The sequence below is a fragment of the Arachis hypogaea genome, chromosome 2 (genome assembly GCF_003086295.3).
Source record: "Arachis hypogaea cultivar Tifrunner chromosome 2, arahy.Tifrunner.gnm2.J5K5, whole genome shotgun sequence".
Lineage (NCBI taxonomy): Eukaryota > Viridiplantae > Streptophyta > Magnoliopsida > Fabales > Fabaceae > Arachis > Arachis hypogaea.
Window position 1 is genome coordinate 32,168,914 of NC_092037.1, and position 13,446 is coordinate 32,182,359.

General features: G+C 44.6%; 3 protein-coding genes across 3 annotated transcripts; all 3 read left to right on the forward strand.

Annotated features, from left to right (window-relative positions):
• The first annotated feature begins 582 nt into the window (after nucleotides 1-582).
• Nucleotides 583-1,436, forward strand: LOC112723530 (uncharacterized). Its single transcript, XM_025774935.1, has 2 exons — nucleotides 583-905; nucleotides 1,046-1,436. Exons 1-2 carry the CDS (start codon nucleotides 583-585, stop codon nucleotides 1,434-1,436), a joined length of 714 nt encoding a protein of 237 aa, XP_025630720.1.
• Nucleotides 1,437-1,690: 254 nt separating this feature from the next.
• Nucleotides 1,691-2,740, forward strand: LOC140176935 (uncharacterized). The gene has a single exon (XM_072208522.1). It carries the CDS (start codon nucleotides 1,691-1,693, stop codon nucleotides 2,738-2,740), a length of 1,050 nt encoding a protein of 349 aa, XP_072064623.1.
• Nucleotides 2,741-3,624: 884 nt separating this feature from the next.
• On the forward strand, nucleotides 3,625-4,962 carry LOC112723539 (uncharacterized). The gene is made up of 2 exons (XM_025774944.1): nucleotides 3,625-3,891; nucleotides 4,672-4,962. Exons 1-2 carry the CDS (start codon nucleotides 3,625-3,627, stop codon nucleotides 4,960-4,962), a joined length of 558 nt encoding a protein of 185 aa, XP_025630729.1.
• Nucleotides 4,963-13,446: the final 8,484 nt, after the last annotated feature.

The window sequence follows — 13,446 nt, forward strand, 5'->3', positions numbered from 1 at the left end:
ACATTGGCGCCGCCTATGGGGACCTGAATGGAGATCGTGCAAGGTCCGGGGGACCATGGCCGCGCGGCGGGCCTTGAGGGGGCAGCCTCCGTTGCCTCTCCCGGCGAGCGGCTGAGGTCCCCCCCGTGACGAATCAAGCCACAGTCGAGAGCCTAAGAAAGATGCCCCTTCGGGGGAACTGGTGGCGATAACACTAGGATAATGCAAGAACTGCGCCATAGGGTGCAGAACCTGGAACGCCATTTAGCAGATCAGGAGCATCATCAACAGACTTCCGACCCCGACTACTCCCAGTCCCCCGAAAGTTGAGGAAGAACCTCCCACCGAAGTAGTCGTTCCCAGCGTACTCCTGTCTCGAGATAAGAATCGGGAAGTAGCCGGGAGGACCAGGAACGCCCTAGGAGACGAAACGACACAATCATTTATGCCCGAGGTAAGCGGGCGTGCATCATGAGGCGAGACCGCAAAAACGGAGAAGAGAGGCCTAGGGGAACATAGCGACCCGTCATCATGGGCGCCACCCCATTCCATCGTTCTATCCTCGAGGTCCGGTTGCCAAAGCACTTTGACAAACCAACGGACATGAGGTATGACAGGACCCAAGACCCGCAGGAGCACCTCACGGCTTTTGAGGCCCGAATGAACCTGGAGGGAGTGGGAGACGAAGTAAGGTGCCGCGCTTTCCTGGTCACCCTGGCAGGCCCTGCGATACGGTGGTTCAATAGCTTCCCACAGGGCTCCGTGGTCAGCTTCTCAGATATCAGCCGCGCCTTCTTAGCACAATTCACCACCAGAATCGCGAAGGCTAAACACCCGATCAATCTGCTTGGTGTCACTCAGAAAACTAGCGAGACGACCAGAAAGTACCTAGATCATTTCAATGACGAATGCTTGGAAATTGAGGGGTTAACAGACTCGGTCGCCAGTCCCTGCCTGACGAATGTGCTCCTTAATGAGGACTTCAGAAAACACCTCACCACAAGGCCGGTCTAGACGATGCAAGAGATCCAAACGGTAGCCTGTGAATACATTAATGATGAGAAAGTCAGCCGAGTTGTTGCCGCCAACAAGCGGCAGCCCTCCTACACTCAACCCAGGCAGCACGGCAATGGAGAAAGACAGAAGGACACGCTAGAGACGGTGGCCCAAGCAAGGCACCCAGGCCGTTTCCTCGTGTGGGAAAATTCACCAACTACACTCCCCTCACCCTCCCCATCATAGAAGTTTACCAACAGATAGCTGAGAAGGGAATCTTGTCAAAGCCCCGCCTGCTGAAGGACCAAACTGGTGGGAACAAGAGCCTCTACTATGATTACCATAAGGGCTACGGACACAAAATGCAGGACTGTTACGACCTGAAGGATGCACTGGAACAAGCAATCAGGGACGGGAAACTAGCTGAATTCTCCCATCTCATCAGGGAACTGAGGAGATGAAGTCGCAACCACGATGGGAAAGACAAGACCCAAACGGCGAAGCGACGGCAAGGGCCAAGGGACGAGGACCACGGTCTTACCGTAGTGAATGTAGTAACCGCGAGAAACACGGCCCCATGATCGAGATCAGCACACAAAAAAGACGCCAAAGTCTTGGCGATCTCTTCCTCATCTTCACAAAGCTCCAAAAGGGCCCCGTCCATTTCTTTCAGCCCGGAAGACCAATGGTTTGATGAGGTCCTGGAAAGGCCCCCATGGTCATCATGGCCAGGGTGGGAACTGGCCTCGTCAAACGGATCCTTATAGACACAGGGGCAGACTCGAACATTATGTTTCGAAATGTCTTCGACGCATTAGGACGGCGGGACAACGACCTGACGACTCACCAGCATGGTGTCGTAGGGCTAGGCGATCACTTCATCAAGCCAGACGAGATAATCTCCCTGCCGGTCTACATGGGAGGAAAACAGGGACGGAGATCGGTTATGGCCGAGTTCGTAGTTTTGCGAGACTCCACGGCCTACAACATCATCTTAAGGAGGAAGACCATCAACGATGTCAGGGCAGTGATCAACACAAAGCTGCTAGTGATGAAGTTTGTCACGAACAACAGATCTGTGGGGTCCATAAGAAGAGAGTTAGAAATGGCGGTCGCTTGCGACAATGCCAGCCTCTCCTTGAGGAAAAATTCCAAAGAAGCATCAGGGGTGTTCCTCTCCAACCTGGATGTCTGGGTCAATGACAATCCCAGACCCGAACCAGAGGGGGACCTAGAGAAGTTCAGGGTCGGGGACACAGAGGAAAAGTTCACATTCGTGAATAGAAATCTCCCGCATGAATTGAAAGAACCTTTGGTAGAAATGATCAGGGCCAATGGCGACTTGTTCGCCTGGATGCCAGCCGACATGCCGGGCATAGACCCTCATCTCATGTCACACCACCTGGCCGTCAAGCCTGGAAACCGACCAGTGGCTCAGAGGAGAAGGAAGATGTCACAAGAAAGAGCAGAGAAGGTGGCCATACAAACGGCCAGCCTCCTAGAAGCAGGTTTTATCCGAGAACTAAACTACTCTACCTGGTTGTCGAACGTAGTCCTGGTAAAAAAGCACAATGGAAGATGGAGAATGTGTGTAGATTACTCCGATCTTAACAAAGCATATCCCAAGGACTGGTACCCCCTTCCCAACATCGATGCGCGTGTTGATGCGGCGGCAGGGTACAGGTATCTTAGCTTTATGGACGGCTACTCCGCTATAATCAGATACCGATGCACCGGCCTGACGAGGACAAAACATCATTCATAGCACCGAAAGGAATCTACTACTATAAGGTGATGCCCTTTGGCTTGAAAAACGCGGGGGCCACAGACCAGAGATTGATGAACAAGATATTCAGCGATCTCATAGGCAAGACGGTGAAAGTCTATGTAGACGACATCCTCGCGAAGACCACCCGACCAGATGATCTCCTGGGTCACTTGAGGAATGTATTCGTGTCCCTCCGACAAAACGGCATAAGGTTCAACCCGCTCAAATGTGCCTTTGCCATGGAGGCCGGAAAATTTCTGGGATTTATGATCACTCAAAGGGGGTAGAAGCCAATTCCGAAAAATGCCAAGCTATACTACAAATGAAGAGCCTAGGCTGTATCAAAGATGTCCAGAGACTGGCAGGAAGACTCACCATGCTGTCTTGCTTCCTCGGAGCATCGGAAGAAAGAGCCCTACCCTTTTTCAATCTGATGAGGAAAGGAATAGCGTTCGAATGGACCCCTGCATGCGAGGAGGTATTCAAACACTTCAAAGAGATCCTGGTAGCACCCCTCGTACTCGGGAGGCCCAAAGTTGAGGAACCACTTTACCTATACCTGGCCATAACGGAGGGGGCGCTCGCGGTAGTCTTGGTGCGGGAAGAAGGAAAGGCCCAACAGCCAATCTACTTCGTGAGTAGAGTGCTAAAAGGAGCAGAAACAAGGTACAGCAAACTAGAAAAACTGACTGGCGCTCTTGACCTCTTCCCGCAGACTAAAGCAATACTTCCAAGGCCACCAGATTGTCGTGAAGACAGACCAAGGAATCCGTCAGGTACTCCAAAAACCCGATCTAGCGGGAAGAATGATGACTTGGGCCATTGAACTCTCCCAATACGACCCGCGATACGAGCCCCAGCACGCAATCAAGGCACAAGCGATGGCCGACTTTTTGGTAGAAGTAACGGGAGACCCCACCGAGGAAACGGGCACACGGTGGAGAGTCCACGTGGACGGAGCATCCAACCAAAAGTCCGAAGGAGCCGGGGTGATCTTGGAAAGTCCTGCCGGGGTCATATACGAGCAATCGACCAAATTTGAGTTCCCAGTATCAAACAACCAAGTGGAATACGAGGCCCTCTTGGGGGGCTTGGCCCTAGCTCGTGAAGTCGGAGTAACGAGGCTTGAGGTGTGCAGCGACTCGCAGGTCAACGGGAGCTACCAAGCCAGAGACTCGTTGTTATAAAAGTACCTGAAAAAGGTTAGAGAATTGAGCAGCCAATTCGAGGAGGTCACGATCCAACATGTCCCGAGGGAAAGGAATACACGAGCGGATCTCCTATCAAAGTTAGCAAGCACAAAACCAGGAGTAGGCAACCGATCCCTCATCCAAGGCATGCTAAAGGAACCGGCAGTTACCCTCCACCTGACAAAGACAGACTCCTCTTGGCTGGACCCAATTGTCGATTTCCTTAAAAGCGGCAAACTCCTTGACGATGAGAAAGTAGCTAAAGCATTGAGAAGGGAGGTAGCCAAATACACGACCATATAGGGACAACTGTTTAAAAAGGGACAAAGCCAGCCCCTACTGAAGTGCCTACACCCCGAGCAAACGGATTACGTGCTCAGGGAAGTGCATGAAGGGTGCTGTGGCCACCATATCGGGGGCAAAGCCCTAGCAAGAAAGCTCATCCGAGCTGGATACTACTGCCCATCGATGATGGAAGATTCCAAAGAATTTGAGAAAAAATGCGCACAGTGTCAAGAAAACGCCAACTTTCACAGAGCACCAGCTTCTGAGCTAAGCCTACTGACGACCTTCCGACCCTTCGCCCAATGGGGAATCGACCTCCTTGGACCTTTCCCGGTTGGCCCAGGGCAAGTCAAATACCTCATAGTCGCCATCGACTACTATACCAAGTGGATAGAGGCTGAAGCACTGGCCAGCATATCCTCATCCAATTATAGAAAGTTCATGTGGAGGCAGGTAATAACTCGATTCAGCATCCCAGAAGTTGTCATCTCCGACAACGGGACGCAATTCAATGACAAGAAGTTCATAGAATTCCTCAACGGCCTGGGTATAAAGCAAAAGTTCTCTTCAGTAGAGCACCCCCAGACAAATGGACAAGTCGAGTCCGCAAATAAGGTGATCTTACAAGGCCTCAAAAAGCGGCTGGGTGACAAAAAAGTGCATGGGCCGATGAACTCGCTTCAGTCCTTTGGTCTTACCGTACAACTGAGCAGTCCTCCAAGGGAGAAACCCCTCTCTGCCTGACATACGGAGTGGACGCTATGGTACCCGTGTAAATCGGTGAGCCGAGCCCACGGCTACTTCTGAAAGGAGTAGAAGAAGCAATGGAGAAAGACCTAGTGGATGAGGCAAGGGAGATGGCCTATTTGACAGAAGTAGCGCTAAATCAAAGAATGGCCCTGTGTTACAACCCCAAAGTGCTCAAGAGGGAGTTCGAAAAGGATGACCTACTCCTGCGACGCAACGATATAGGGCTCGCACACGAGAGGGGAAGGAAAGCTAGCGGCAAACTGGGAAGGACCCTACAGGGTCAAAGAGGTGCTCGGCAAAGGCACCTACAAATTAGAGAAGCTCAACGGCAGGGAGATACCAAGAACATGGAACGTAGGTAACTTGAGAAGATTTTATTCCTAGCCCGAGCATGCCGGCTAGGCGGTTTGATGAGTTATTGATTCACTGTTGTTAAAACACTCACCACGGCTATATCCCTGTTTAACTGCTGATTAATGTTTACTTAACAAATTTGCTCTTTTATTTTTGCTCAACTATGCATCACACGACAACACGTTCCTCATATCAAACGATAAACGGGATAACGACACGGCACCCCGGGAGCCAAACAAGTTAAAAAGCCATAATAAACGGCCGCAATAATAATACTAAAGCCACGATAAGGCCTCATCAAAGACGCTAACGTAATGGTAAACAAACGACGAAGCGGCGGGCATACAACGGCAGAACGAAAACAAGACAAAATGCAAATACTACCGGGTAAACGGAAAAACATAATATTGACAAGCCGACCAAGCGATTAATAAAGTACGACAAACTAGTTCAAAAAGTTCTACAACAAAGGCACAAAAACACAAGGTAAAAGAGTTCACTTCCTAAGCATATCAACAATCTTGCCGTCCTTGATCGTCTTAAAAACCCCGATGGCCGAGGTATCAAAGTCGGGTGCCACGATCTTCACCTGAGCCTTGAGAGCCTCCTCAGTCATAAAGATCACACTCTTTCCTTGCTCTCGGACCTCCTTGTGTTTCTTCCTAAGCCCCTCAGCCTCGTCCTGAGCAGTCTTGGAAGCCATGACGGCCGCATCTCATTCCTTCTGCAAGGCAACCAACCGACCTTGTGCAGCGCTAAGCTGGCTTTCTAAAGTCATTCCCTGCTCTGTCAGACGAGATACGGAAGCATCAGTAGTTTTCAGTTTCTCTTCAACAAATGCAGCCTTCTCCTCGGTAGTCTTAAGCTCCTTCTTCGCCTTAGATAGCTGCCCCTGGAGTGTTTTAACTTGAGCTTTGCATTTGTTGTTGGCCAGAGCGGCAGACTCGAGCTTCCGACGTAGTGTTTGCATACCCGTCAACTCAAACTCAGCCTTCCGAGCAATGGCCGCACCACGAAAGAGAGTACAATACATCCATCGCGCCTGCCCCGCTAGGTCGGTACCATGAAAATGTTCTTTCGTGCCCGGAAGCAATTGGGAGTCTATGAACGACCCGGCATCGAAGTTCTGCTCCATCATGGTAAGGACCCCCTCGGGGCTGGAATGCGACCTTTGCCTCTTGGGGGTAGGCATGACCCTCAAGTCATCATCCTCAGCCTGTTGGACAGAAGATGAGTGCCCGATGCCAGCCGTCTCCTCGAGAACAGGGGAAGCGTGTGCTGCATCGGCAACTTTATTCGACTGGACGACATCGTGAGGTGAGGGCGCCGCTTGGTCCCCCTCGTTCCTGGGAGGAACTACCGATTGCCCATCGGCCTTTTCTCCATCACTTTCCTCTAAGAAAGTTTTGTACAAGCTTTCGAGGCCGGTCACTTCAGCAGACATTTCCACTACAACAGAAACGAACAAGTTAGTCAATAATCAGCATAACAAACCAAAGAAACAACCATGCAAAAAAAAAAGACACGACAAAAGTGAATCACGAATATAATCCCTGGCGACCTCCCGGCTACCCATAAGAAGGTGGGGGTTTACATGGTTTCTCCCAAAAATGGCCCACAACACGTCGGCAATTTTTCTATCCACAGCCGACATCCCCTTGTAAGTTACCTTAATAAATGCGTTGGACCCCGCCACGAAACTCCAATATGTCGGGATGAGGCGCTCCCCCTCCAATGACAACCAGAAAGGGTGACGACCCTTGACCGGCCGCACCTTGAAATACTTATCCTTAAACCCATGATTAGAGTCCTCGAATAAGCCAAATATCCTCCGTCCCTGGGCAGACCGGAAGGACATAAACCCCTTCCTCGCCTTCCCCTCCTACGAAGGGTTCGTAAGACTAAAGAAGTATAGGAAGACGTCGACGGACACCGGCAGCTCCAAGTACTCGCATACCATCTCGAAACAGTGGATTGAAGCCTAACTATTCAGATGCAGCTGCGACGGTGCCACGGAGATCTGACTAAGGAGCCCCATTTGGAAAGCTGAGAAGGGGATGCGAACCCCCACTTGGGTGAACATGGCCTTGTAAAACAAAATCCAGTTGGCAACTCGAGGGGTGTGAAAATTGAGCTCATACAACCGCTCGTGAGGGGCAGGAATGAAAACGTCATAGTTGGCGTCCTCGTCAGTACCCCCGCAGAGGTACTCGGCCTGACAGAGCTCGGTAAGCTCTTCCTCACCCATCTGGTTCGGGGAGTCCCTGAGGTCGAAAACCACCCAAGCGTACGGGTCATAATCCGCAGTGAAAGTAGAAGCCCGGGAGACGACACGGGGCATACCTATAGTGGGGGCACCAATCGATTAGTCTATGAGGTCGGGAGCTTGAAAAAACCCAGAAACTACACTTAACCTATTCTGCAACCCAAACTAAGCATGCCTAAAGTTAAACCCTAACAAAAACCTACCCTAGAATGGTAACCCCCCTAATACACCTACTTGACACTAAAAAAGATCAAGTAAACAACTTGCATGTGATAAGAAGCAATGGCAAAGGCAAAACAAACGCAAGGCAGAAAATAAAGAAACAAGTGTTTACCTGGATTAGTTTTGAAGTATTAAGGAAGGAAGAAGAAAAGTAGATGCACAAGAAAGCAAGAGCAGCCCTTTGGGAAATTTGGGAATGAAGAGGATGGAGATGATCGAACATTAGAAACAGGAACGAATACAAAACGGTTTTAAAACTACTACTCAAAGAAGCGCGAAAAGGCTAAGGGCAAATCGGTCTTTGCGCGCTGGGTTTTTTAACCCATTATGAGCATTTAATGCTCTGCGTGAGGAACGAGGCAACGAATCATCGTCCCAGCAATGAACGGGCACGCACACGAGAGGCACGTCCCCTCCACGGACGGCCGACCTGGCGACAACGCATGAGAGAGGAGGTAACACGCCACCAACAGGCCATTCGCGGGTCAACCCGACCCATTGATAACCCGACCCGAACGGTCGGGCACGTACAGCTCACTCAGTGACCCGGACACGCGTCCTTGACAGCTCTCCGCTACAACTGTGTGAGGAAGCTTCGAGGATGGTGGGCCTGTCCTTGCAGGGCTCACCTCTGACACGGTATAAATGGGGAGGGACCTACCACTCCCCCAAGGTACGTCATACACTACTTTACCCCTTTTTTCACCTGCATACTCGACTGACTTGAGCGTCGGAGTGTCCTTGCAGGTGACACCCCCTTCCGCATCAAGAGCTCAGAACGTCGGCTTACCCGTTTCACCCTCACGAACCGCTTCCAGACTATGCCCCACCTATTATCCGAGAACCATTCCGATCCGTCTGGTACCCGAGGAACCGAACAAAGCTAAACTTGAGCACTACTAAGGTAATATTTATTTTTGGAGACAGGACGTAGAGACATGGACAGTACATGTTTAAAATATGTTTGGAAGCAGAGACATGGACACAGAACACATTGTCTCCGAGATAATTTTTTATATTTTTGTGTCCACTCTTTTACGAAGGACAATGATGGACACGAAATTTGGAAGAGTGGACACAGAATTTTTTATAAATTTTGTTTTTCTTTTTGTCCATAGATATTTTTTATTATTCTACTATTATCCCTTCTTATTTTCCCTATAATTAGTCTTAAAACTTTTGAAAGATAAATATTTTTAAAGTTAAAATTGATCTTTTAAAATGCTAAAAAATAATTTACAAGTTGTAATTGATTTTATATAATTTAAAGAAAAATCAGTTTTTAGATAAAAAAAATTGGTTTTCTAAATAAAAATAGATTTTTATATACAAAAACTAATTTTTCTCATGTAAAAACGAATTTTTTTAAAACTGGTTTTTTATTTAAAATTAATTTGACTTGTTAACCTAAACAAAATTTTTTATTAATAAAACTCAGATCTATTTTTTTATTAATCTTAATCGTATGTATTGCTACATATTAATAATAAATTTAAAAATAAAATAAATATATTCATAATTTTTATTTTAATATAAATACTATTATATTTTTTTTATTAAAATTTTTGGTCTCTTTAAACATTTTTTCAAGTTTTGTCTGTACTCTTACGTACTTTCATTTTCTATTAAATTAGTTTGTACTTGATGTAGAAAATTTGGAATCATATGGTTCTTTTAGTCATTTCATATATATTTTAATCTTATCCATGTGTATCCAAACGTAATACTGGATATTACATGAGTGTTTTGTACATCGTATCTAAACACAATACACAAACAATAATTTTTAGTGTCTCTGTCCTATTGTCTCTGTCTCAGTGTTATGTTCTGTCTTGTCTCTGAAAATAAACGCAGCCTAATAGATTAGATTGAACTGATTATAAAGATGTGTATGTGATACACTCATGATTTTAAAAATTGAACTGAACTGCTTGGTTGAATAGATTCAAACGGGAACTAAGAGTCCGATTTGAACCTTAGGCAAAACCGACTAGTTTATAAACTGGACGTGAATAAAATAACCGTTCAAAAACTGATGAACCAATCGAGAACTGGAACCAAACGATTTTTAGATTTTTTGAAATTAAAAAGTTTGAACGGCCAAAAGAGGAAGAAGATCATTAACGATGAAGAAGAGGAAGAAAAGTAAAAAATGAAATAGCAAAAAAATAAAGCAGAACGAGAAAAATGGTTCTGCGACGATGTAGGGACAATGAATTTAGAACGAAGATGGTGCAAGAAAGACAATTCTAGAAAGGCAACGACACCACGATAATGGTCTCTCACACTTCTCTCTCTTTTGCTCTCTCTATACACAGTTACACATAGGAGTGTTCAAAACCGATCAAAATCGATTAAAACCGATTGACCGAACCAAATAAATTGATAATCGAATAAACCGATAATCGAATAAACTGAAAAAATAAAATTTTGCAGCAAAGGGCAGAAATTGTCGTTTTCATCTCGTCGTTCGTCGAAGCCTCATGACATCCATTAGCATCGTCTAGCAGCGGCGTCGTTCTCAGCATGGTCGCTCTCGGCAGCTGCGTGCGTTGTGCTCCGTCATCTTCAGTCTCTCCACCGTTGTTCATGGCCATGTGCCAGCTGTAATACTTCGTCATTCTCAGTCTCTGCGCATCCATGGTTGCATCTTCCAAAGGAGTCTCAGGTATCACTTGTTCATTCTTTGTTCTGATTTCTTAATTATTATGATTTTTAAAATTTTCAAGCCTTAGGGTTTTTATTTATTTAATTTGTTTGTAAATTGTGTTCACTTGCTGAAACTTGCAAATTCTTTTTTCTGATTCCTTAGGATTTTTGTTAGGTTTATTTGTGAATTCTATTTTATTTGCTAGAATTCGTTGTTATGGTTCTGATTTTTAAAATAATATAAAAATTGAGGCACGGGCCCTGTTATCCTACTTTAAAGATTGAGATTAAAATAAGTTAATGAATGATATTTCAAACAAGTTTCCGCACATGTTATAAGTTAGAAATTTCTTTGATTTTCATTTTGAAGGTTAGTTAGTCCAAGAGGGTAATGATTATCCAATATAACTTAGTTTCATTGTCTAATAATCACATATCTCTAGCCTATGTTGGATTTTAACTTAAATCAATATAAATCAGTTTTAATGTTTGGTATTAATTTTTTTTCTTATAACTCAGTTTCTGATTTCAGGTTCTTTGCTTGCTAAACAATATTTTGCTATCTTGCTAGAGAAACTTCTCTCTCACTCGCGCAGTCTCAAACTCCATTCTCTCTCTCAGTCCAGTCCTCTCACAATTTTAATGCTGTTTATTTCTCACAATTTGTTGTCATAATTTTATTTTTAATCTATCATTTGTTGCTTGCTGATGAGCGGATAATTTATACGCTTTTCGGCATTATTTTTAGTATGTTTTTAGTATATTTTAGTTAGTTTTTATTATATTTTTATTAGTTTTTAGTTAAAATTCACTTTTCTGGACTTTACTATGAGTTTATGTGTTTTTCTGAGATTTCAGGTATTTTCTGGCTGAAATTGAGGGTCCTGAGCAAAAATCTGATTCAGAGGCTGAAAAGGACTGCAGATGTTGTTGGATTCTGACCTCCCTGCACTCGAAGTGGATTTTCTGGAGCTACAGAAGCCCAATTGGTGCGCTCTCAACGGCGTTGGAAAGTAGACATCCTGGCGCGCTCTCAATGGATGCTGACACGCCATTTATCTTTGATAAGGAGTGTCTGCAGGCGTTTAAGACTCTGAAAGCTAAGCTGGTCACAGCACCAGTCATCTCTGCACCAGACTAGACATTACCATTTGAACTAATGTGTGATGCCAGTGACCATGCCATTGGTGCAGTATTGGGACAAAGGCATGGTAAGCTTCTGCACGTCATTTATTATGGCAGCCGTATTCTAAATGATGCACAGAAGAACTACACAACCACAGAAAAGGAGTTACTTGCAGTGGTTTATGCCATTGACAAGTTCACATTTTATTTAGTAGGATAAAAAGTGATTGTGTACACTGACCATGCTGCTCTTAAATAGACATCCTGATCCACCTCTTTATCACGTACTGTGTCAGTAATTTGTAAGAATTGTGCCAAAAACTCAGTAGGTTCTTCCTGTGGAAGACCGGAATACTGGCAATTTTACTACACCATGATAATGAGTTGAGGATTTAGCTCAAAGCTGCTTGCTTTAATGGGAGGTATACAGATGCTACTCCCATATGCAGCTGTAATGGGGTTAGCATATGACCCCAGAGTCCTTCTGGACTGCTCAATTCCACTTAGATCCATGATGGAGAAAGGGAGATGATGCGGATATTATTTTATTTTATTTTATTTTATTTATTAAAAGTGACCGAAAGGAAAAAAATAAAATAAATGGAAAATAAATAAAATTTTGAAAACTTAAAGAAAATAAGATCAAAGCAAATTGAAAACTAAATCAATTAGTTAATTAAAAAGAATTTGGAATTAGCAATTAAAAAGATATGATTGAAAATATGATTGCAATTAAAAAGATTTGATTTTTGAAAAAGATTTGAAAAGATCAATTTTTGAGATTAGAATTTTGACTTGACCAAAAAAAAAAGATATGATTTTGAAAATCTTTGACTAAATTAATGCAAAATTTCAAAAATTATGAGTAAAATAAGGAAAGGATAATTTTTTGATTTTTAAATTTTAATGAGGAAAGAGAAAAACAACAAAAAGACACTAAACTTAAAAATTTTAGATCAAAACAAAGAGAACAAACAAGAAAACTTTAAATGTCAAGATGAACACCAAGAACACTTTGCAGGTTAAGATGAACACCAAGAACAAATTTTTGAAAAATTTTTAAGTGAATAAAAGCACAAAAGACACCAAACTTAAAATATGAAACTAAAATTAAATAAAAGACTCTAAACCAACAAAAATAAAACAGTCCTAATCTAAGCAACAAGATAGACCGTCAGTTGTCCAAACTCGAACAATCCCCGGCAACGGCGCCAAAAACTTGGTGCACGAAATTTCAATCACACTTTTGCAATCCCGCACAACTAACCAGCAAGTGCACTGGGTCGTCCAAGTAATACCTTACGTGAGTAAGGGTCGATCCCACGGAGATTGTCGGCTTGAAGCAAGCTATGGTTATCTTGTAACTCTTAGTCAGGATATCGATAATTATCAGGGTTGATTGTAAAAAGCAAAAGAACATGAAATAAGTACTTGTTTTGCAGTAATGGGGAACAGGTTGAGGTTTTGGAGATGCTTTATCTTCTGAACCTCTGCTTTCTTACTGTCTTCTTCTTTAAGCACGCTAGGCTCCTTCCATGGCAAGCTGTATGTAGGATTTCACCGTTGTCAATGGCTACCTCCCATCCTCTCAGTGAAAATGTTCTACACACCCTGTCACAGCACGGCTATTCATCTGTCGATTCTCAATCGGGTCGGAATAGAATCCAGTGATTCTTTTGCGTCTGTCACTAACGCCCAGCCCTCAGGAGTTTGAAGCTCGTCACAGTCATTCAATCCTTGAATCCTACTTAGAATACCACAGACAAGGTTTAGACCTTCCGGATTCTCTTGAATGCCGCCATCAATTCTAGCTTATACCACGAAGATTCTGATTAAAGAATCCAAGAGATATTCACTCAATC

What these genes read in the sequence shown, in the direction of transcription:
- LOC112723530 (XM_025774935.1), top strand. Translation starts at nt 583, where the DNA reads ATGAGGTATGACAGGACCCAAGACCCGCAGGAGCACCTCACGGCTTTT. An exon ending in GAATGCTTGGAAATTGAGGG is followed by an intron (nt 906 to 1,045) that starts GTTAACAGACTC and finishes ATGATGAGAAAG; the next exon opens with TCAGCCGAGTTGTTGCCGCC.
- LOC140176935 (XM_072208522.1), top strand. Translation starts at nt 1,691, where the DNA reads ATGGTCATCATGGCCAGGGTGGGAACTGGCCTCGTCAAACGGATCCTT.
- LOC112723539 (XM_025774944.1), top strand. Translation starts at nt 3,625, where the DNA reads ATGGCCGACTTTTTGGTAGAAGTAACGGGAGACCCCACCGAGGAAACG. An exon ending in AGGTGTGCAGCGACTCGCAG is followed by an intron (nt 3,892 to 4,671) that starts GTCAACGGGAGC and finishes ATGTGGAGGCAG; the next exon opens with GTAATAACTCGATTCAGCAT.